The sequence below is a fragment of the Ammospiza caudacuta genome, chromosome 2 (assembly GCF_027887145.1).
Source record: "Ammospiza caudacuta isolate bAmmCau1 chromosome 2, bAmmCau1.pri, whole genome shotgun sequence".
NCBI lineage: Eukaryota > Metazoa > Chordata > Aves > Passeriformes > Passerellidae > Ammospiza > Ammospiza caudacuta.
Window position 1 is genome coordinate 47,497,329 of NC_080594.1, and position 25,445 is coordinate 47,522,773.

Consider the following 25,445-nt stretch of genomic DNA (forward strand, 5'->3'; position numbering starts at 1 on the left):
ATTGTGTCCTCTAAGCTTGTTGATTTGCTTCAAGGTACCTTCATTTTTTTTGAAAATAGAAAGTTCTTGATTACTAATTGCTTCAACAAACTTCATGGTTCATTTAGTAGGACATGGCTCCCCTGCTATTGCTTGGAAAGATGGTTTAAATCAGATCGGGGCTTTGAAACCTTTGCAGTTCTTCTCATGGACTGATGCTGCCTGTTGGCATTGCTTGTAATTGTAATATTTAATATGTCAGTTCAGCCAGTTCTGGAAAACAGTTTAAAAAAAGAATCTTTTTTTCTTACTAGTCGAATGTTATTGTGGCACTGAAGTGATGTCTGTCCATTAAATTCTTCATGACACCCAGAGCGATGTGGAGGATGTTACAGCCTGAGATTCCAGCCACACCCTGTTACTTTTGAATTACTGTCCAAACAGCACATCAGTTGAATTGTGTGCATTTTAATGCTTACAACAGTTATCCAGGAAATAGATCAATAAATCAAAATTTAGAGGTAGTAAATTCCTAGAGCATGGTACATTTTTCTTCTGTATTTCCAGTACTTGTACAATAATTTCTGCTGCTTTTGGAGACATGTAGCTACTGCTGTAGTATGTTAATGATGCCCCAACCATAACATTTTCCATAGAAATTACTGCATATAGTATTTTTGCAGTGTTCAGTTATTTAAAAAAAAGCCTTGAAAGTGATATCGAACAGCAGATGTGGCAGGGGACAACAGCAATTGTAAAATAGCAGGGAAAAAGTTCAGACTGCGTAAACTTGTTCTCCCTCAGCTCCAGTGTGTGTGTGCAGGCTGAGGAAGTCTCAGGACAACTGAATAAAATCCAACTGAGATGACTGAGTTTTAGACAGAGGTTGAAGTCAACACACTGAAATCAAATTAAATAAAGCAAATGGCTAGAGTTCTCTTCTTGTAAAGTAGAACAGCTCTTCTATGCATTTGTTTGGTCTTTCATTCTTAGTTATTGTGGGGCTTGAAAAGCATGCAAAAGGTGTGTTCTTTCTGCCCTTTATGGTTTGTTAATTTCTAGACCATGTGTACGAAACACATGCTGGTAAGGTAAGTGGATGGTTTTATCAGTTATCCAACACATAATGAGATTTCAACCCTGTAGCAAGTAGTGACTCATGTAGATATTCAGATCTGCAAATCTTAGATTCACAGGAAGGATGCTTCTTTTTTAATCTTTTTTTTCATCTGTCACTGCAGAGAAAAAAGAGGCTTTCATTGATTTTTGTCACTTGCTAGACAGCAGTAGATTAATGAGATCTGTCAAATTTGAAGCCTTTTCCTAAACATTCTAATTACCTTTGTAAAATGATTAATAATTCAATGTGAGCAAAGAAGTGTTTGATGTAAGTATTCCACATCTCAATCTTGGTAGCAGCTGAATGAATTGAGCTCACACTTTCCACAGCTAAAATTAATTGAAAGACATAATCAGGAAGGAAGCTTTACCCAAAAAGCTCTCAGCATTAGGAAAAACAAGCAAATGAAAATTTACTTTCATAGTGAATTAATGGGGAGCTTGCAAAGTATATCTCTTAGCTCTACACACCTTAATCATATTTTATTTAGGTCTACATACCTTAATCAATAGTTTTTATTTCTGTTTACTCAGGAGAAAAGAATGAGTTTATAACATTGCTTAATTTACTGTCTTATGTTTCATTTTACCTTTTAAAGTGTTTTTTCTCTTGCAAGCATTTAAAGAATCCCCATAAGACATCAATGCTCCTGACTTTTGGGTGTTTGTTCCTCTATCTGAGGTTAACAAGAAATGGATTTTTTTTAAAAATTCCACATGAATTATTAATACAGTAGTTTTCTCCAATAGGTGCCTCCAATAGGTACATAACAGAACAAGGGTGTGATTATAGGATGCTTGAATGTAATTCTGTGAGCTTAACTTGCTGTTGTTATTAGTGTTTGATGGTTTAAACCTCATGGTAGGAGTTTTGACATGTGTCAAAAATAAGGTTATGAACAACAGAAATCCAAGGATCTCTTCTGATACTTGAATTATTCCAGTATTTATGCTGCTGCTGCTAGGTAGAACTAGACTGTGTAAAAGAAGCATGAGAAGAAGAAGAATCTTTCCTTTTGGGAAGATGCAATGTAAGATTAAGTTATTCTCCTGTGTAGTGCTTCCAGTTTTTTTGGAGAAAGTCTATGATTAATTGAGACTTCAACCTTGGATTGGTCTTAGTAGGTGTTGTATAGTGAATTTGTCTTGGTCAGCTGAGTTGCATTCATTGACTGTGTGCATGTGATGAGCTGATGGTAAATGCAAGGTAATATGAATCATCTTAGACCACAGTGAAGGGCAGCTATATTGAGTTAAATAACTTCCTGCTCATGGCTAAGATTAAGTCAGGACAGCTCAGATTGATAGCAACAAAGTCTGTTTGAAGTTCCACATAATTTAGATATTGGAATAGCATAACAACATTCAGAAAAGCTAGGAGAAAAAAAATCAAATTGAATCAGTGATGTTTCCTTCTGACTAATCTGTCATATTTTCTTTCTAGGAAAATACAACATGACATACTCTTGGGAAATTCAGTCAATTCAGCCAATGCGAATGTAATGAAATATATGAGCACTTGAAGTTGCATCACTTCTGTAATAATGATAAATTTTTGTCTGATGAGTACTTTAAAATTTCTGTCTGAAATCTATGTTAGACTACCTAATAGTGAAATTCTTTTTTGTTTTTAGAGCAACAATATAATGTTTGTTTCTTGTGTTGGTAATTGAATGATGTCTTTTTTTGTTGAATACTTCCATTTTTCTTTCAGTGTTTTGTATCCTACTTGCGTTCAGTGTACTTAATGAAGAACAAGGAAGTATTTGATGTTTTCAAATTGCCTCTAGCAGAATATGCTCTGTAAGTATGGTCAACTTAAAATATGAAAGCTATATAGTGAGATGTTTTGCAGTCTTTAAATAGCTGTTTTGATTGTGTTAACACAGAGAATTGGACTTCTAGTCTTCTAGTGTATTTAGTTTCATATTCATGCTGAGTTTTTGCATATTTTCAAGAGCATTCTAAATTGAAATTATGTGTAAAGGCAATATATGCTGTACAGAGAAATAACTTAGGGCAGAAGGTACATTTGCTATATATACTAGAAGACATAATTTCTGAAGTAAAAGGATAGAGAATAATGTTTTGGTGTTTTTTCCCTCCCCAGATTTGCCCTTCAGCCTCATAGCTAAATACCAGCCTGTAAAGTGTATTATTTAAAAAGAAATTGGAGCTATCTAAAGACTATGTATTGGAATCTCATTTTGAGTATAATTCGGACATTTCTCTTTGGCCATCAATTACTTTTCAGAAGATTCAGTGTGTTTGGTAAAGATGAAGCATCTGCACTAGACTGAATAGCATCTATTTTGCTATGTCTATTTTTGTACACGTATGTGAATCATTCCATATTTTGTATGGGAGGGAAATTAATTTTGACAGGTTGACTGTACAGATGACAGCCCCTTGAAATTGTTTTAAGATGTGAATTTTTTGAAATCTCATGTGTCCCACAGGGTAGTCGTAAGGGAGCAGCAAGGTGTTCAAAGGTTCACAGTAAATTAATTTGATGTGTGTGGGATTTCATACAGAGAAGGCTAATTTGCCAGCACATGGTATAATGAACTAAAATGTGACAAATTACTAGACTCTGGAACACCTGGTCTTTCTGTGCTGTGCTGTCATTAACATGATTATGCTTTTTAAGATACATAAGCCTATTAGAAAAGATGCTTTTTAACTTCATGGACTGAGACTTTTGAAAAACGAGAACTAGCATAAGCTCAAAATTCTTTGCTACATGCAATGCCTGACCATTCTCTTGTGTGGTTTGTCAGCATCTTTAAAATCTGTTGTAGGTCTTACTGTGCTATGAATGTAAGGAATAGTTGCAGAAAATGAGGGCTAAGAGGGATAACCACGCAAACTCAGCCAGTGTTAGAAACAGACTAGCAGATGGTGATAATGTTGAATTTTCAGAATCCTAGTGCCTCTTTCTGGATTTCAGCATGGTTTGCCATCTAGTATCTGTAGACGGAGTAGTCTGCAGTTCTATTCTTCTCAGGTCTGTGTGCCCAGATTTGGACCTTCCTCAAAATAATTCTGAGTCTCAGCTTTGGAAAGCTACTAATGTCATTCCTGTAATAAAATGCAAGAAACCAGTCAGTTGTTTGGAGAGAGTAGGAGAGGTTTAGTCAAGGCTGTGAGATATGTGGCAGTATAATCAAAAAGTCAGAAGGTAATAAATCTGGGAGATAATTTGGAGATTCTCTTCTAGTTTGTTGGCACTATTCTTCCCCACTCTCCAGACTGCTAGTCTAACTAAAATACACCCTGCACTTCAGTGCACAGCGACTGATACATGGATCAGCCATCTTCATTTATATGAAAGTCCCTCAAAGTCTGGTATGTTTGAATTTTGCATCCAGAACCGACCTTGGTTTCCATTCTGCACACAAACTTACGGCAAAACCTGAAATGAAAATCCTTTCTTCCCTTTACCTTGTGTGCATTTTCTGAAAGTACTTAAGCCTTTCTGTGGAGATTTACTGCGAGCTTGATAGATGTTGCTCCACTAAAAATCCTGCAGAGAAAATAGGCTGCTTAATGCCCCTGTCAGGTTTGCATTGCAGGCTGTTGCCCACATTCCCCATTGCTCTCCTGCTTTGCATGTCTGTGCACTGAGATTCTCTTAAGCTCTGTTGATTGAGTCTGCAGAAAAGCAAGTATTTTTCATTTTTATATGTTATATAAGATCATATATATATATAAGATATATAAAACAAAATATATAAAAAATGTATGCACACACATGCACACACATCTATTCTAGCCATTGATCACCTTTAAGCTAAGGTGCATTACTATTCTGTCCAATGTTCTCATTATAAATTGCTATCAAGAATAATTTGCTGGAGGAAGACTTGTGTAGGCCTTGTGTTAACATAGGCAACCTTTAAGTCTGATGAAGGAGAAGCTCAATGCTTGCATTAAAAAGAGAAATTTGTCTTTTGATTGCAAAGGACAGCTTTGAAAGCATAAGAAAATGTAAACAAACAACAGGGTGAAAAGGAATAATTACATAGTCTGGTCTCCTGGAGAGGAGGCAGTGTTTTGAAATATTTTCTTTCTCAGGCACTTTATGTTGCTAGGTGCTAAGACATACATATATCTGTACATTGTTCACCGGGGCAGATCTTATCAAGTGAGTGTGCTGGATGGACAGGTTAGTCACAGTTCTAAGGGGCTGCCAGGGAAGGTAATTTCCTTTGTGACTGTAGTTATGTCTTTCAGGAGAAATGCAGCAAATTTTCCTGTTTCTCCATGTATTGGTACATAGAGAATAAATAAAACAAGTTGAAGCCAGATTATTGGGAAAATGTCAAATACACACTCCTTAGTATCCAGATAGTTCTTGCAAGTATTGCTTGCAGATCAGTATTAAAAAGCAGTAGGTAGCTGCAGGACTGAAATGGGTGATAGCAGAATACACGATCCATCTGTCCACATCTGTCTGTCCTTTCACTAACCAGGGAAAACACCCACTGCACTCTAATCACCACCCCTGGCCTGACCCTTACTGCATGGTCAGGGCAGAAGGTTTTATTTGTTACCTTGCTCACAGCTGTCTGTCTCATCCTCAGACAGTGCCCATAGCGGTCTTTGCATGTCTTGTCATCTCTTTGTTGGTTCTTGGCCCTACTTCTGGCTCTCCTCATACTTACTTTTCTACATGTTAATCTTCTAACTAAAAAGAAAGCTCCTGATTACTTTTCGCCTTTTGTTTCCAGTCTTCATGCACCTGTAACCAGACTCAGTATTTCTCATGCTGTTACCTGGTTAATGTCAGCCTTGTATGCTATTGCTCATACAGACCCCAGCATTCCCTCCAGTCATTTGCAGAGTTTTGGTGTTCCTCATTGAGCTCCCCCTCAAACACCTGAGATCCAGCTGTCCCTTCCTGAGCTTCTTTAACTGCTTCTGTAAACTTTTGCCTACAGCTTTCTGAAGAAGCTGCAGTCTTCTCTTTCAAAGTCCAGGGTCATTATTCTCTTAGTCATCATCCTCATTTCTTCTAGGATCTTGAGCTATCTTTCCTCATTCTGCAGCCAAGCTGGCTATTGACCTTCACTCACCTTGGAAGCGAATGTGCTTGCATATGCATGAGTAGCAGTTCCAGTAGAGTGCCTGTCAGAGTTGGCTAAGCTAGCTAACTTGGAGAAAGGGACTCTAGAAAACCTTGTTGCTTGTGCTCTGCTGTGTTGCCCTCTGAGCAGGTGTCAGGGTGGCTCAGGTACCAAGGAGCACCACCAGGGTTTGGAACTGCAATGTGGAGGTTCCTTTTCCTTTGGTAAGGAAGAACTACATCTTGGTCTTCTGAATTATTAGGCTGCAACCATGACATCCTATTTGATTTCCTTCTCTTTGGTCCTGACCCATGAGGTCTTGAATAGTTTGATCCTCCTTATTATTAATAGAGTGCCAGGCATTTGAACTCCTTGATGGAGAGGAATAAAGCTGGCTGGTAAAGTAAATAGCACAGCAAACAGAATTTCTCTGTTCATTTTGGTTGTTAATCAGACCATCTGGATAGCCTGTTAGTTCAGATTTGTGTCTTTTCAGTTGATGTGGTTTCTCCTGTTTTCAAATGATTGCTCATCCTCTCTTCTGATAACATTTTAAATGTTAAATGTGGATGTAGCATGTATTGCTAGGCAAGTAATACATATTTCTTCTCTTGAAATAGCTTCTGGGAGTATTTAACCTTTTCCAACCTATTTTAGTTCTTTGTCTGAACCTGTACCACAGTAAAAGTACTCTCTGTGCTGTGTTTTTATGTGTTCACATCATTCTGAAGTAGTTCACTAATGGAATATGTCTATATTTAGTAAATGTGCTAAGTTAATATCAGGCTAAATCAGTAACTTGTGTAAAATTGTTCTGAAGCAGTTTACAGCTGGCTCATTTTGTAAAAAGGACTAGTAATCTTCTAGGAGCAAATTAGGAGCATTTTTCAAACTTAAAATTTAAAAATTTTACTGGTCTTACATTTGTTTTTTGCAAAGATAGATATTGCTTCGAGTGTCTAAGATTTGGTCTTTCTAAAAGGTTGAGAGATGTCAAGTTTTTGTCTCATCCCAGTAGAGGCAAAGTTAGCATTTAATATAAACACACTCCAAGTCTTTGTATAAGCGCAGTTCACAAGCCTTAGAAGAGGCAGTATTTTATGTCCGTTACACCATTCATTTAAATTCATCCAGAAAATTTAATGGACACTTGATCTTAAGTATTCACTGGAAACAAAAGTGGTATTCTCCTTAAAGTCATACAGTGTTACTTCTTTGCAGTTTTACTCTTTTAATTTATTTCCTGAAAGTCCTTGTAAACTTGCTACTAAATTAACAAAGGTACTTGAGCAATATAGGTAATTTGTGTAGTTACTTCTATGCATTCCCTAATCAGTGTTAGGGAATGCTGATGTCTAGCCACCTTGGTTTCAGCTGAGGAACTGAACCCATAGAACTGCCAGCTGTACTTTGATTTATAGCAGTGAAATACTCCCTTGGTTTCAGTATTGTCTTTAGAAACTGATTTCAAATGTCTTTCTAGAAGAGCTTACTTTTGTCATTGCATTTCACACCAAAATACAAAACAGGATCGTTTGTTTTGTCAGCTGAATTGTTGTTGCCATTTAAAGGCTATCATAGTCTGAAGACTACACTGTGGTGTTAGTGTGTGTTTAGTGTTGTCTGTTAGGATTTATGAAATCTCACTAAATAACTTAGCTGCTTTTTGTCTGTCTTCATTAGAAAATCCTGCACATATCTTATTCCAGATAAGTGTTTGAAATGGTTGCACTAAAGTAAAAAAATATTTGCAACTTCAGTCATAGTAGGATTATGATCTGAGTGGCATCTAATGAATTATTGAGAACTAATAATGCCCTTTGTAGTTTATGAAAAGAAAGGCTGGTTCATACATTGAGTTGTTTCAGTATGACTGAACTATAGATTTGGTGAATAATTAAGAAATCATTTCAAAAGAAACTGTCAAATCTTAAAATATGGGGAAGCTTTTAGCAGTAGTAAAATGTCCAGACTGTTTGTCCCAGATTTTTCTCCATTTGGAATATACTATGAAAAAGAGGCAGTAATGGACCAAAACACTGATATTTCTTTGAGAAGTTATGTAATTAAAAGTATTGGGGGATTATTTAATACACTTTTTCTAAGCTTATCTACTATTACTGTCTTACCAAATAAATGTGACCTTTTCTCTCTCTGCCTGAGGTCTGTATTCTTTTGGAAGTAATTTGAATTCTGATAGCACTAGTCTTTTTTTGGTAGGCTTGATAAGCAGTGAAGAAAAAATTGCCAAGACTAACTGACAATTAATTTTATTCAATTATTAAAGTAAGACATCAGTGCAGTACAGCAGTCTGGCAAGTGAAATTTCATACTTGAATGAAAAAAAGAGCTGTGATGTGAAGTCTTGTCCCCATTGTGGGCTGCTCTTTCTGTTTTGTAACTTTTGCTGAACAGAGAGTAGTTTTTCACCTTGTCAGACTTTTCTATGCATGTGTATTCCTAATCTTTGATGCTAGCTCTGGAGGTGTAGAAGAAAGCTCTGATAAAATCAGAGTTTTCAACCCTGTGTACCTTGTGCCTGTCTGCTTGAGAAAGAGAAGTGAGGACTGATTGTGTAGTTGCCATACGGTATTGCTGCTTGCATTGCTATGTCAACACTTGACAGCAATACTTTATGTAGAATAATGTGAAATCTGGAAAAGCAAAAAAGCATTTGTCTTTTAAATGATTTGATTTTTGCAACTTCGATCTCCTTGCTGAAGAGATTGAATGCAGCAATCTCTTGATGTGTGTTTTACTGTGCCTGGTGTTAAGGCCCAATTCCAGGTTTGAATGGCTTCCAGCTGCTGCAGTGAAGCATTACATCTGCTGTTTGGTTATTTCCATTACAGTTAGTCAATAGGCCAAACTTTAACACATCATTTCATTGCAAAGGTAATTAGTGTTTGCTGTCAAACAGTAAAACAAGTTTAAGATCTCTAATTGCTCCAATTTCAGTTCCCAACGGTGTTGAGTTACCCTCTGCACTTTCAGTAAACGTGCAAAATACATTGGATAAAAACTTCCTTTGATATTTTAAAATAAAATTCTATTTGCTTTGTTATTGCTGTTAATTGCATGTGGAACAGTACTGAATTATCAGAAACATTAAACCAAAATTTTAACATTAAACATAAACTTTATTTGTTGGAATATTTGTTCTTTATCCTAACATTATGGATTGCTGTTCGGGTTTGTGTCTATTTTTAACCTGTGGCTGGTACCAAAAGTGCCCTGCTTAACACAGGTGTGATTACAATTCGGTTTTTTTGTTTAAGCAGGGCACTCCTTTTGATTAGCCTTTCCCATTGGCTAATCATTAAAAGTGCAAGGCTGTCCAGAGCCTACAGTGCACTCTTGCTGCTCTGCAGTATCTTTGGGTGCTTAATCAACTGTTTATTATGACTTTTCTGCTGGATAGTATGGATTAGATATTTCTCCTGTGCTATAACTTGGGTTCCTTTCAGAGGCTATGTAGTGAAAATAATAAATTATGCTATCTACTTGAACAGCATTGAGAGGAAAGCTGGTGTATAGCTGTGCATGTTTTGAGTTGAAAGAGGCTGGTCTTTTTCAGGTGTGGGTGCCTGTAGTCACTGTATTTGGTTAAATCCTTTATTCCTTTGTTAAGTGTATGTACAAGCACCAGGTACTACTTTCAGTTCTGTGTCATGGGTTCTCTCTGTGTTCCTTGCACGAGTACCAGTGTCTCCTCACATTTTTTATTCACCTAATGAGATGGCTCATGAACTCTGAAAGCAGAGTTGTTTGGTTTTTTGTTTGTTTGTTTTTGTTTTTGTTTTTGTTTTTTTTACATTTGGAATTGACAGGGTCAGGTATAATAACAGTGAAGTCATGTGGGCTGTTGGAGTCAAGGTATCCGTTCCCATGCAGTGCTCTCCACTTTTTTTGCTAGACAGGATTTTTGCTTTTTCTGCAATTTTTGCCCCTTCGTGTAATGCTTATTAGTATAACTTTGAATTGTCATGCATAACTGGGTAAAATAATAGCTTTGCTGGTACTGTTAGTTATGTATGCCATGCAGGTAAAGCCTTCCTGTAGAGAGGTGGAAGCAGATGAAATTGCCTTTAAGAGAGAAATGTCTCTCCCCTGGCTTTTTCTGCAGTTAGTCATTCATCCATACCATGTTTGTTCTGCTGCTCTCAGTCACTGTGAGGTCAGGGGGATAATGTTCTGGGTGTACTTCGAGTAGTGAAGGACACTTGACAGATCAGTGTTATCTCAGTCCTTGACATGTAATCCATGTATTTTCAATACCAAATTACACTGGTGTTTCTTCCACCATGTTTTACTGTGAATCATAGATAGTTAATTGGCTCTTATCTGCAACTTACCAGGTTCTTTGTTTGCTTTCCTTCCTGGGAGGCTTGTAATTGTTATTGAGAGGTCTCAGTTATTTCATCTTGCCTCCTCTTCCAATGTTCACTTGTATTTTAGACTTTTCTAAATGTGCTGATCAAATGTATCAATATGAATCATAATTGAAATTGAATCACTTGAGCGATCAATGAGAGCTTCTAATTTAGTAAATTTTGTGTTTCTGCCTTTTAAATTTATTTGGTTCATTCCATGTTTTAGGTCACTTGGTCTTGCAATGGCACCTCGTGTGAGATTCCTTCAAAGAGTTCAGAAGCAGCTGTGTGCAAACGAGGCAGCCAATGGGACAGACCCATTGGAGGAGACAGTGCAAAATGAGAATGCCCTCACCTTGCTAAATGAGGAAACAGTGGAGAAATGTGCAACTAATTTCAGTGGAAAAACACCAGTTAACAAAACAAAGGAGAAGCAGAGAAGAAAAGAAGCTGAGGAATGTTCTGTTTCCAGTGGAAGTGCTGAGGAGAGTGGTGAGTCCGAGGATGAGTCGAAAGAAGTGTCTGAGGAGGAGGAAAAAGAAGATGTACCTAATAGGGGACCAAACTCAGAGTCCATGCAGTTCTTTGAAGATGATGATGATGATGACGAGGACGATACTGAAGGTGTTGATTTGCTGACAGTGAAACAACGGGATGTTTTTGGTGTGGAAGCTAAAGAGAATCCAGCACCGGTAAGTGTGCTTTACAGTAAGGCTTGTGAATCTTAATCATTTTTATTGGACTTGCTCCAAGGAAGGAGGAGAGGAAAAGAGGAAATTCTGCTCTTAGCAGAATACTTGTTTGAAGTCAGACGTGGTGTGCATATGTATCAGAGGTCATAAATACTCCCAGAGGATCAGTGGTGTGACTGAGCTGTTATCATTTTATGCTGTTAGCACAGTTTTACCTGCATAACAAATATCCTTGTACTCACTTAAATTTATGAATAATGTGACTCGAAAACCTGGGAAATTGTGACAGTTGTAATTCTTATCCTTTCCTAATTTGCTTGTACCTCTCTAAATAGCTGCCACTTTGAGTCATAATTTTGATGCTGAACCACGGTTTATAGCACTGGGAACTAAATTGCAAAACACAATGAGCCACTTCCCAGCAGAAATCATAGCAGAAAGATCTTTATAAGAATGTAACCTTCAAACAATGACTTTTACTTTCAACAGGACCATTCCTATTAGAATTGAGCCAGTATCAAAGAGAGAGGGGAAGAGCCCATGTTTCTTGTGAGGCATGGCTATAAAGGTTTATGGAAAGTATTCATGTAAATCTTTAATTTCCTTGGTGCATAGCTTTATAATTTCGATTTCCTTTGTCCTTGGTATTCTGAGAAATATTTCTTTCTTTTAGTCTTTAAATACAGTGTTACAGGAAGGGGAGTTTTGGGGCTTTTAAAAATTTTTTTTGTAATTTCTGTAGAGCAGATTTGGTATGTGCATATTGGAATTTCTTTTTTTTTTTTTTATGTATCCTTTGCTAGCAACTATATTTCTGTAGTAAAAAGATACGAGCAAAATAACCATCTGGTTTGGCATGGTTTTCTTCTGCACTTAGATGCATTCAAGGGCAACCTCCTGTTAAGCAAAGTGCTTTTTTTTTTCGAACTGGTATTTTAAATCTTTCTTTTTCTGGACTATTACTTAACACAGGGCACTTACCATGACCTTGAAGCTAGTCATCCTACTAGCTGCATTAATAAGCAGCATCTTTGCTTTGGTATGTAGTGAAATATGAACTAGTTTTATCAGCTGTCATTGTCACAGATGAGCAGTTGCACGGTGATCTGACTGCTGCTTGCACTCTCCTCTCCACGGTGAGGAGGCTGGCACAGGTTGCAGTCGCATCTGAGAACTGTGGAAACAGAGTTAACTTTCTGTTCCTGGTATTCTCAGCCTGAGTGGTTCTGCCCAGGCATGGCCACTGCCTGGCAGTAGCTTATATTTATTAATCAACTTCAGTTTTATGTGGAAAAGAGCTTTGTGTTTTAAAAGCAATGAGGAGTAAAACATCTGTGCCTTATTTAAAGAATGATCATCTCACGGCTTTCTTATCGCTTCTACAATTTTGCATGCTGAAATACACAAGCAATTTCATGCTGTTTTTAATATGTTGCAAGGTTTTGTTGAGGAAATGGTAAAAGGTGAAAGTTTGAGGTAGAAGAATGAACAGAAGAAATGTTATGAAAAGTGTAAGTGATTTAGAAAGTAATTTGTAACCACACTGGCTAACCTTTTAAGAGTTTTCCAGCATTAAACATTCATAGGTTAGTTTATGTTCAGGTAACTCAGACATTATTTTCTGTGATAAGTGTGGATTAACTTCTGTAAGGGTTAGTAGTTCATGATTGGTGTGCAAGTGCAGAAGACTTTGTACCACCTAACACCTCTGGTACATGGGGGCATAATAAGAAAATACTAAGTTTCTCTTCTAAGCAGCTGAGAATAAAAAAACAAACTGAAAGTTTCAAGATATGTGTCATTCAAAACTTAAATTATATTTAAATAAACTCCTGCAGAAATGCCTGTAGTAGTGAAATATGTGGCTTTTAGAAAGTCAAAATGCAGAGCATACTCTGCTTAACTTGATCAAGGCATGCAGTAGTGTGGGGTTTATTACCATATGATACTGTGAAAATTATTGATAAATTGTGGAATGCTTTAAATGTAAGGATTCTATTTTTAGTAAGAAAAAGAGAATAAAGGTTTCTGTCACTAACCATATTAACTTTTAAGGTTTTGTTATAGAAATGCAAAATAGTAGAAATTACATTAAATTCTTGGGCATTGTGCATTTTTTATTTGACATAACTCAGGACCTCATTTTCTCAATGTTAAGATGAAATTGATAATGTGCAACAGCTTTTATTTTTTTTCCATTTTCCATTTCTTTATTTCTTGGATAGAAGTTCTGAAGTGGTTATTATTGCATTAAGACAGATCAGTTAATATTTAAAGCATTAGCATTCTGGGGTGTGAGATGCACTCAGCAGTGTGAATGCAGTTTTCCTGGTGCTGTGTGTTGCAGTGTCCTTCTAGGAAGGACTCAGGAACCAGTTTGCTGCATTAATTAGTACTATGAAAGGCTGCAGAGTGTCTAGGACTATGAACATAGAGTGTATAGTCAGCTGCATTAGTTAGGAGGATTTTTTGGAAAATCTGTTCTGTGTGCTAAATAAGATAGGAGTCCTTTGCAAACCCTGGCATGTGGTTATCTAATTTGGGGTTTGTGAATATGCCCACAAAGACTGAATTCAGTTTGCATTTATGCTTTTAATGTCTATAATTGATTGTGCAATTTCACTATTCCTGCTTTGGGCATCTCATCCTAAAAGCAGTTCCAAAGCAGTCCTGCTGTGATTATTGAGCACCAGGACTTTTTTTGCAAATGGAAACATTAGGTTTAGTTTCAGTTTTTGAATTGCTGTTGTTAGAGACACCATTGCTTCCTCATCCTTGTCTCTACCCTAGTCCCTCCAATGGCAGAAGGAGCAAGGGGAAGTGTTAGGCTGGCTCTGATGTAGAGCCCTGACCTTTGTTTGCAAGTGGGGTTGGCTCATCCGTCTTTGTACCAAGGGAAATGAACTGGTCAAAAAGAGCAGGGGTTATTTAAACTGATGATGGATTTGAAGGGGATTTATGGGATTTTCGTAGAACAGGTTTTTTTTGATGAATGTACACGATACCCAGCCTAACTGTAGAAGAGGTTATGGTGTGAAGTGTGACACATCCAGTGTTAATCCTTCTAACAGTGTGACTTGTGGCTCAATTTCACTTTTTCCCTTTCTTGGTGTGTGTCCCTTGGCTGCATGTGTACTTTGTCTCTGTCATTTTGTGATAACACATATAAAAGAAAAATCTGTTTTCTGCATTGCTGTATAAAAGGAGAAACCTTGGATAAGTTGAAAGACCTTGGCAGATATTGCAATTTTGTTGTGAGCTTCCTAGCTCATTTTTTAAAGAGATAGTCACTGACTGCTCTATTTATGAATTTTACTTTGATATGTCAAGATTTTTAGCTGGTGGTCTAACTCATGGGACTTATTTAGACAAGTACAGTGTTCTTATGCATAAAAAGAAGGTCAGCTATATGCATAGAGCCATTAGCAGATAGGCAGTATTTAGCTGTTGTGTTAACATTATGGAAATGATTTTTTTAAAGTGCATTTAACAGTATTAGCAGTATTGATGTTGCAAAGACCATAAGTACTCCCTGGTTACAAACTTTGTTTCTAATGCTAATTTTATGAAATTGCTTTTTGCATTTGGCAATTCAAAGGCTCTACTTGTTCAACTTCTATCGTTATTTATTTTGAGAACTAAGATTAAACCTATAATATTTTTATTGGTTTTGTTTATACTTTAATTTTAGTCAACTTGTCAAACATATTACATACTGTCAGACTTCTCTTCTGCTCTTGAATTTTCTGTTTTAGTGAGGAAACATTACTGAATTCTTAGAATTGCTCTGGCTTCCTCCCTGCTTCCCCATCCCTTGTTTTATGGACTGCTAAAACTTCTCAGGTGTATTCAACAATTGCTGCTTGGAACACTGTAACAAGCAAAAGCATACAGGGGGCTGTCTTGAATAGTACTTGCAGTTTCCTTGGAGTTAGTCTGGCTCTTGAAGAGCATGCTGTTTGAATGCTGTGGCTATGGAAGGAAATTATTTTATGTGCTGTGATTCTGTCTAAGCTATCTGGCTTGCCTTGCAATCCATTATTATTACATTCAGTGAAATTTTCTTAACCTCTCAAAGACATGAAGCAGCCACTATAAACTGCCATATCATGACCTGGATATTTACATATTGATAACAGCAGGAAAGAATGAGACAAAGGTAAATCTCCCTAACTACAATGATGGGTGAGTCTGTACCAAGAAACAGAGAGTGGTAGCTCCTTGTATTGTGGACTTTGCATACAACATAATCAGGGAAACATCATGTAATATGCACCAAAATGAGGACATAGTCCCCTGGAATTTTCTTCTGTGATGTTGAGAAGGAAGCCTGTTACACTCCACCAAAATTGAAATTAATTTTGGGAGATGTGATTTGTCTAGATTGCTTCTCTTACACTGTCTTTTCTCTCGAATGGGATTTCTTTCCTCCTGTTACCTGTTACGAGAGAGCTTTTCACCACTCTTATGTTTATATACTGCCTTTTTTTGACATGAAACATCTCATTCTTCTCACCACCCTTACTAGCTATCATTCTTATGCTTTCATATTAATATATTTTAAGCAGTTGACTTTGTCTCCTTGAAGCTTTTCAGGGGACAGCAAGGTAAAGAATACCCAAAGGGTGGAAGAAGCAAGGAAACAAGCTGGCTGGCTCTGGCAGTGGCATTTCCCTTAGGGGTAGCCTGCTTTGCTCCTGCTGTAGCGGTGTTGTGTCCAAGAGAAGAAAGCTGCTCCAGGCAGCCTGCTGGCTCTGAAGAGAGCATAATTCCTTGGAGACATGTTGCAAAGTGAGCAGTCTGGCAGAGAAAATAGAGAAGTTACTTATTTGTAAGTTAAATAGAAGTCAATAGTGTGATGCATTACATACCATAAAGTCTCCTTCCTGAAGAATGTAAGTGCTTTAGGGTCTCAGCCCAGTAACAGAGTGCTAATATATTTCTAGTTGAATTACAGCAAGTAAAATAATTTATATGAAGAACAAAATATTTGCATACAAGTGAGCTAGGCCTACATTTAGATATTAGCCAGAGTGCCTCAAGATTCCAAAGTTATCACCCATGACTGGAGATAAAATCTACTGATGATACTTCAAGCCTCTTTATGCAGAGCAGTCATCACAGAATACATTCTATGAACTGCATAGAAAATTTTAAAGAAATCACATTTTCTTTTAAAGCAATTTCAGTAACTTCAATACAACTAAGACTTGTTTTTTTAAGTACGTTTATGATATGGAGTTTTACGTTCTATGTAGTTTTTAAAAGTCCAGTTAGTCAGGACTCCTTCTGTGAGCTACAAAAAGGACAGAGCAAACCCATTTACTTGTCTTCTTGGACAGCTTCTACTTTTTGGATTTGCAGAATAATTCATTCTCCTGGCACTACTATTTTTGTGTAGAACACTCGTGACTTGCTTGCTAGATTAAACTGTGCAGCAGAGGCTTTTCAGGCAGTGCCTTGTAAACACCCATTACCTACATGAGCTCCAGCTCTGTAGATCAGTCATTGGTTTAGACTTTTTTCATTGCTTTCTCAGGTTAGCTGCTTTAGCACTCTTCTGTTGGCTCCACATGCATCTTCAAATTTCCCTCTAAAGATTTCTATTTCAATTGCATTTTTACCAGCTTACTAAGGACTTCTGTAGTTTATAAAAAAATCCCTGTAAGTTTTTAGATTTCTCATACCTATAAGACATCACTCCAGGTACTAATTTGTGCTAATCCCTGTGATGTTTAGGTTAATTTAAAAAATCTACAATTAGAAGTCTTGGAATTACTGGTCAATGGTGTATTTGAAATAAATGGATGCTATATAAACCTTTAAGGATATATGTTCAAGACTGTCATCCTAAATACTTGAATCATGTTGAAAACCTGGATAAGAATATGGGGCTTTTATGAATATTTATAAATTGTATTTGATATATCTGCCCCTGTCACAGATACTAGCTTCCTGTATCATAGGTTATGGAGTACATAATTCTGATGTGCTGGGCTTTGCTTCTGTGGAGAATTTAACGTGTTGGGGTGCTTTTGAACCAGTGTGAATAATGGTACTTTTGATGCCCACAATCTGCCCTCTTGGCATTTGTTACTCTTGTAAGTAGGAATCAGGACTAGAAAGATGGTAGATGAGTAGGAAACCTGCTTTGAGGAGTCTGATTTGAGGCAGGATAGGCTTTCCCAGGTCTGGTGGGACTTGTTCAGAAGTCAGTGGCTTTTCCAGCTGGCTGAAATGTACTGCTTGTCATCTAGAGCAAGGGACGTTGACAGGTTAGTAGCCACTGTAGCACAGTTCTGAACCAGGCAGTGCCACCTCTTTGTTTCAGCTACTGAAACCGTGAGTTAAACCCCTTCATTCCATGTGCCACCTGAAGTAGCCTCACAAGCTGCCTTGCCTCTGTGGGACCTGCTGAAGCACCACATCACTTACTGTCCTAAGGAGAGGAGGCTGTTTGGCAGCGTGTTTCTGTGGCTGACTTCACAGACGTGCTTTGAAATTTGTGTGTGACAATCTGAATTTTGAACCTGGATGGAAGGTATACTAAGCAAGTTCCCAGATGGTACAAAACTGGAAGGAGCTGCTGACTCCCTCCAAGGCAGAGAGGCCATGTAGAGAGACCTCAGCAAATGAGAGGGCTGGGCAATAATGTTCCACAAGGGAAAGCTCTGGATTCTGCACCTGGAATGGAGCAGCCCTGGGTGTATGGGCAGACTGGGGAATGAGATGCTGCAGAGCAGTGCCACACAAAGGGACCTGGGGGTCCTGGTCTGTGCCAAGTTGGACATGAGCCAGCAGTGCCCTGGCAGCCAGGAGGGCCAACCCTGTCCTGGGGGCATCAGGCACAGCACGGCCAGCTGGGCAAGGGAGGGGATTGTCCTGCTCTGCTCTGCTCTGGGGCAGCCTCACCTCCAGGGCTGGGGGCAGTTCTGGGTGCCACAACATAAAAAAGACATTAAACTGTGGGAGAGTGTCCAAAGGAGGGCAACAAAGGTGAAGGGCCTTGAGGAGAAGTCACTTGAGGAGCAGTTGAAATCACTTGGTGTGTTCAGCCCATGGAGACTGAGAGGAGACCCCGTTGCATCTGCAGCTTCCTTGTGGGGGATTGAGGAGGGGCAGGCACTGATCTGTTCTCTGTGGTGAGCAGTGAATGGCCTGAATCTGTCTCAGGGGAGGTTTACTTTGGTTATTGGGGGAAGGTTTCTCACCCAGAGAGTGTTTGGGCACTGGAACAGGCTCCCCAGGGAGTGGTCACAGCACCAGCCTGGCAGAGTCCCAGAAGCGTTTGGACAGCACTCTCAGGTGCATGGTGTGACTCTTGGGTATGGTCCTGTGCAGGGCCAGGAGTTGGATTCTGATCCTTGAGGGTGTCCCTTCCAACTCAGGAATTTATGTTATTCTGTCATCTTTTCAGGTTATTGATGATTCATGCAGTGCAGAGTGCTCTGAGCAGGCTGGGCTATTATTTGCGTGCTCAGGTTTCAGCATCTGGTGCAAATTCAGGCTGAAATGAGGTGTGTGCTTTATCTCTCAGTTGAATAGACCTGAAATGAATGAGAGAGTTGCATGGTCTTTTATATCAAGAAATATTAGCGTATGACTTGAAATATTTCACTGAAATCTTACTAATTACTAATTTAATACTTCTAGTAGGTTACTCAAGCCTGCACTAATATCTTCAGTTTTATTTGTTCTTTATCACTGATTTGTAGCCTTGTTTAATATATTGCAGCAGTTTCATAAATAAGGGTGAATGAGCAAAATACTCTGCATTAAATCTGCCTAGTTTTGACCAGTATTCTCTAAATATGTAGGATTTGTAAACTATTAAAATGTCACAGTTTCCTTTGAAATCATTAGTCCCTGAATGGATGTTGAGCAATGCTATTGGAAATGTTTATAACTATGACATAATTTTGGATAAGTTTTCTGGAAGTTGAATGCTAAAATTATTAAATACTACTAAAAATTATACAACACTAATTTTTAAAGGAATGATGCTTCCTGAAATTGTAATAATGCAGACCAGCTATCCAGTATGTATCTGGAGTCTTCTAACTATATTAGTCAGCAAAGTTAGAATTTTGAGAATTATTCTTTATTGTAGACTGGCTTCTCTGATACAGACATCTGCTACTGTAAGCATTGCTTAACAAACTACCCATGCACATTTTAAACAATACTTTGAGGCACATTTCTGAATTTGTGTCTGAGCTGTGTAGTTTTCAGATGGAATCGTTTGATAATTTGAAAATAAAATTTGTAGGTGATGATTCATCAGCTATTAACCAAAGTGAGTCCTGGGGTAATTCATTACACTAACACTGACATTTTGAAGATTGTAATTTAATGGCTATTTCAAAAAGGAAAAATGTGTATGCTCTTTTGGAATAGCACCTGCTGACTGACTGACCAGGAGCTAGGAATTCTGCTTAGTTGCATGGAGCAGATATTCCATGTTTCCATGAGGCTGTGGTTTGTCCCAGCTGTGAGGAACTGTACTGTTGGCATCCCAATTGGGATGGAGTCTCTCACTTTTTACAGCCTGGTCTCTCTGCTCTCCATCTTGGATAAAGCAGTACCTGCATCCTCTGGGGATAAAATTCTCTCAAAGGAGCATTACTTTGAATGAGTGAAAGGAAATTAAACCAATTAAGACTGCACCCTCTAGCTTTATTTCAGTAAAAAACAAATTAAGTATAAATCTCTTTGGGCTAGCCTGGTGAGGAAGTCTTAGAGGTCTTCTCATTCTTCATTACCACACTGTTCCTCTGGTAGTTTTCCATGTATTTCAGTGCAGGGTGGTTTCTCTCCTTTGCCTGAGCTACGTGTGTGCTTGTTCCTCTTGCTAGAAATCTTCATCTAGCTGATGCTCAGTGTATCAAGATAAACTGCTTTGCCTGCTCCTTATGGCCCATATGTTCTGTATGGACCTCAGTGAAGTAACAGGGTTGTGCTTGCAAAGAGAGATGGCTGGCAAACAGGCCTCAAGAACATGAGGTGCATTAGTAAATCCCTCAAAAAAGCATAGATGGGTGACCTTGAGTGGGAAAACAAAATGACACATGAAGCTTTTTGAGGAGCTAAATGGCAGTATGATTTCCCTCAGATGGGTCCCCTGTGTGACCAAGACCACAAAGCATTTTTTAAAACTGTTTTTTATGGTAATTTTCTGTGGTTATATTGTCTATGCTTCTTGCAGAGAGGCTGTGCATGTGGGCCACTGGAGAAAAAAGCCAATGTCAAGCCATGAAACCACTAGTATTGTGGTTTTTGAAATTGGTTTTACCTGCTAGCAGAGTAGAAGAGGAGTGTGTTTGAGGTACTTGTGCAATGCAGATCTTGCTGTGAGTTCTTAGGGAGGTGAACACAAGACTATACCCATTTAATAGAGTAGCTAATAATGACACCATTCATTTTAAACTGGAGTTGCTGAAGGTGCCTTTCTTGTTTCCATAATCTCCACATTGAGCAAAATTAGTATTAGTTGATGTTTTATTTTTGTTGACTCTTACCTGAGTAAGAGTGGGAGAATTACGAAACACCAGCTGTGTGGTAGCAGCTTTCCAGCAGCTTTGCAACAAAAACCACATCTTGCAGAGCATAAAATGACAGTATGTGTTTGTTTCTCCACAGGTCTGTATGCATATACATGTAGGTGCATATACCTCTTATTTCTGGGAAAAATACTGTTTTTGCAGTCACTGTTCCTCTGCTGTAAATACATAAAATTCTAGTCTGATTTTTGGTGTCTGTACTTGTGGGTGATATTCTTGCATTTGGATACTTCAGATTGCACTAATGCAAAGCAGGGGTCCTTCTGGTGAGGGCACAAATCCCAAAATCCCAGTGTTATTCCCAAGTGTTTTTTGTGCGTTTTTTTTTTGCTTGTTTTTTTTGTTTGTTTTTTAATGGAAGGGAAGAGAAGAACAAGCTGTACTAAAATGTGTATTGACAGCTGCATCTGAGGCTTGTTTGCATTGAGATGCACTGAATACCAAAATGTACTTCAACCATAGCTATTTACATGCTTGTAAAGCAATAAGCACATGTTTTCCTGGATTCTGTTATATTCCAACCACAAGAACTCACTGTGGGCTTGCAGAAATCAGTAGTTCATCATTGTGTATTTTGAGAATAGCCTGCTGACATAGAATCACATCATTTCTGCTAAAGAACTCGGTGTGAACTGTTGCTGTCATTTCCTGTGATGCCTGCTTTGTGTGAAGAAAGCAACTTCCAAGGAGTTTCATGAAAGTTTACGTGTCCTGGCTCACAGATGAGTACTGTATTTGCAAGACAAGTCTTCACTGTGTTTTGTCATGTCCTGTTTCTTGAGGTTTCCAATTCAGGTTCAAATTTGAGACACACTTGACACATAGATGGGAAGCATAATTGCAAACTAAAGTTAAAATTTTGTGTGTGGTTTGATCAGTGGATTGACAAGAAATACTCATCCCTAGCTTTGGAACACATTCTGCGTGGGAGTTTCTAGCACATGTAGGTTTTACATCAGTTTAGAAACAGTGTTTGAAGATAGAGGCACATTGTGAGGGAAGGCTTTGTAAGTATCTGTCACAGAAGCTATTGGGTCAAGAGGGGATTGAAGGGAGAAAGGAGAATAAGGTGAGAAACCTGAGCTGAAAGGCAGTAGTTGTGTATGGGCATGACAAAGCCATGAAGCATCTTTAGAACCTGACCCTTGGGGAGCCCACAGGATACTGTCTGCAGGTTTGTCTCTCTTAACTTCATGTTTCATAAAAACTTATACCACCCCTTTTGCAGTAATATTTGCATATGTGTTTGTGTGTTGCTCACGACCACAGTTTTGAATATTGACTATTCTACTGATATGTGGTTTATTTTTCTACAGCTTTTTAGTGCTGCAGTAGTTGCATTTTATAGATGTAAAGGGAAGTGGTCATCTGGTCTGACTTCCCTGGATATTATAACCATGTTGTGTTGCTCAATCACTCCTGTATTGAATGCAAAACTTGAATTTTGCATAAGTGTACCTTTCAAAAGGCATAGTTTTTAGTTCTGAAGAGATGTAAAATCTGCCACAACTAGTAACTTCTCAGTGGTTTAACTCATATGTTCGTGTTGTACTGAAGAGGTGGGTATGGGATTGAAGAAAAAAGACAACAGGGGACATAATAAGAGGACAGCAGTGGAGAATATTCTAGCAAATACTCCTTTGGCCTTACAAGAGAGACTTTATTTTAGCACAGAGAAGAATGTGAGAAGAAAATGTGATAATGTTATGGAGGAGGTGAATGACATGATATAAATTGAAAATGCAGTGTGCAAATGCAAATTAAGGCAGCTTTTAGTTTATGGACAATTTGTTGCTGAATGTTAGCAAAAGTAATTTGGATGGCCTCCCATAGTTCCTTAGGTGTGGAAAGGGCGGTGTGGGAGTTGAAGATCTATGTTTTGACTGAGTGAACTTGAGTCACATTTCTGCTCCTTGCTGGTTCAAGTATTATAATTATCTTACCAAGGAAAGCCTTAAAAGATGGAGAAGAATTTCATGTATCACATCTGCAGGTAATTTTTCTCTCTTTGGTTGTAAGATCAGCATGTGCTGTAAGCGAAGGAAATGTTATGTTTTCATTAACCAGTTTTGTTCTTGTGGCTCTACTTTCACAATCCCTTTTTAACATAGGAAATTTAAAACATAAATTACTTTGACTTCTCTAAATTTTCAAGAAGTATTTTACTCTTTTTAGTGCAGATTAATTTTTCAGTGGATCATTGAAGATAATAAATCTTGAAATTTCTTTGTTACTGCTAATCTTCTTTTTCTCATGGAAAAATAACATTCATATTTTATTTTTCCTGTGAACACTTTTGAAGCACTTACGACCAACAATGCTCTTTTAAAACATTTAATGATGTAATGTAGAATAGCTGCTAGTGATTAAAACCAAGATGGTTATAATGGAATATTTACTGGGTAAATCCAAAAGAGACTAACTGGTAAATAGTGGTATGAGAAACATTAAATTCTTTTAGTGAAAAGACATCAGAGAATTGGAATGTAGTTTTAGCCTTTTGTCTTTTTTCAAGCACGAGCATCTCATTGAAATGTAAATGCTGGCATGTTATTTTCATTTTTTTCTTTTCTTAGTGAAATAATAGTTAAAAGGTATTTCAGATCGTTCTGTTGTTACATGCTCAACTTAGTGCAGCATGAGTGCTGTGGTCTCTGAAATGGATAGGGCTGTGGTCATGGTATCCACACTGGGCTGCTGTTGGGATGGGAGGTAATGGATGTAGTTGAAAACTGATGGCACTTGTCCTGCTCCCATGGGTCTTCAGCTTGATGAATTCCTTGTCTGTGGATGGGTTCAGGCATCTCTGATTTCCTTCGCCTCGCATTATATTCTCTAGCGTTAGAACTTCTGAACTGTCATATCTAGAGCCAGGCAGTTCCTCAGATATTTTCTTGAAGAAAGGATGGGAAGTACATTGGAAGAGATTTTATTTTATGTTATGATTTTCTGCCTGTCTGGAGCTCAGGAGGGGATCTAGAAAAGGGCATGTTTCCTGCTGGTGTGAGAGGCTGGCTCCCAAGCTGATGCAGAGGTGGTGGGAGAGGAGGGAGCTGGGCTGCAGGGCTGTGCTGTGCTGGCTGCAGGCTCCTGCTGCAGTGAGAGGCTCAGTGGGCAGCGCTGGGGCTTTGCCAGGGGCTCAGGCTCTAAGGGCTGGAACTGGAGCTTGCCCTCTGGCACTGCAGGGCTCCAGCTACCCTGACAGGAGACATCTCTGCTTCCCCGTGTCTCATCTCTGTCTGCTGCTTTAGCTTTTTGCAGGAGCAAAATGCTGCAGCATTCCTTCTCTCCTGAAGGGGTGACTTTGTTACCTAATTCCGGATGGATTGTATGGTAACTGAAGGTACACACTCAGTGAGATAAAGGGGCATTAATGGCAAGGAGTTAAGCATTTAAAGTGGAGGAATAGTGCTTGTACTGCTGCTTCCTCTCTCTCAAGTCTGAAGATAATAAGGCAGCTAGGTGAAATTAAAAAGAATTAGCAAATCCAGTTTTTCTGCATATATAACTGTGTCTAAAGATTTTACAGCTAAAGAATCATTAGCTCTTGTTTTCAGTTAATCATCCAAGCAATGCAGTGCTTCTAAAAGACATATTCCCAACTAAATTTGTTCACATTTTTTCAGCAGGAAGGCTCAAATCTACATTAAAGTATTATTAGCAAGATTAAATATAAATTCATGTGGATGTTCAGTACATATTTGGGAGGTTAATGCTTGTATTAACCACTAACTTTTAAAACTGAGTTATTGATTTTATGGTTTAACCCCAGCTGGCAATTAAACACCTCATAGCCATTTGCCCACTCCTCTTCAGTAGAATTGGGGAGAGAATCAGAAGAGTTAAAGTGAAAAAACCACCTGTGTTGAGATGGAAGATAGTTTAACAGGCAAAACAAAAGCTGTGCTTGCAAGTAAAGCAAACCAAGGAATTAATTTACCACTCCCCAGGGGCAGGCAGGTGTTCAGCCATCTCCAGGAGAGCAGGGCTCCATAATGCACACCAGTGACTTAGGAAGACAAAGGCCATTGCTGCACATGCTTCCTTCTTGGTCCCTCAGCTTTATGTACTGAACATGATGCTGTCTGGTTTGGGATATGTCTTTGGTCACTTGGGGTCAGCTGTCCTGGCTGTTTCCCCTCCCAGCTCCTTGTGCACTCCCAACCTACTCACTGGTGGGGTGGGGTGAGAGGCAGGAAAGGCCTTCCTCTCTGCAAACTGTGCTCAGCAGTAACTAAAACATGCCTGTGTTGCCAACACTTTCCAGTACAAATCCAAAAAATAACCCCATACTACCTACTGTGGAAAAAAATAATTCTCCTCCAGTCAAAAGCAGCACACTAGGCTAAAAATGTTGCCACAAAATCAGTGAAATAGTGAGTATTTAATTTCTGAAAGCCACAACTACTAAATCTGTTTCAGGAGTGAACCCAAACTTCATATTCTTAATTCTCTTACCCTTTTCATCAATTTCCTTAGAATTCCATCCTCTTTGACATGTGGTGGGCAGGCATTTGTGATTCACACAAAAAGTGCCATATGTTGCTGAAAGCTGTATATACATTTGGAAAGAGTTGCGAAGCTCTGAGATCTCAATACTGCCTTTAGAGATGTCACTGGCCAGGGTTTATCTTGAGAATGTTTAATGAGGTG

At 38.4% G+C, this 25,445-nt stretch overlaps 1 protein-coding gene across 1 annotated transcript in view; it reads left to right on the forward strand.

Annotated features, from left to right (window-relative positions):
- DDX10 (DEAD-box helicase 10) overlaps positions 1–25,445 on the forward strand; it is a 152,966-nt gene that overhangs the window by 35,537 nt on the left and 91,984 nt on the right. The window contains exons 12-13 of the mRNA XM_058825224.1: positions 2,813–2,901; positions 10,767–11,232. Of these exons, the coding sequence (XP_058681207.1) occupies positions 2,813–2,901; positions 10,767–11,232 (555 nt within the window). The remainder of the gene's footprint in view (positions 1–2,812; positions 2,902–10,766; positions 11,233–25,445) is intronic.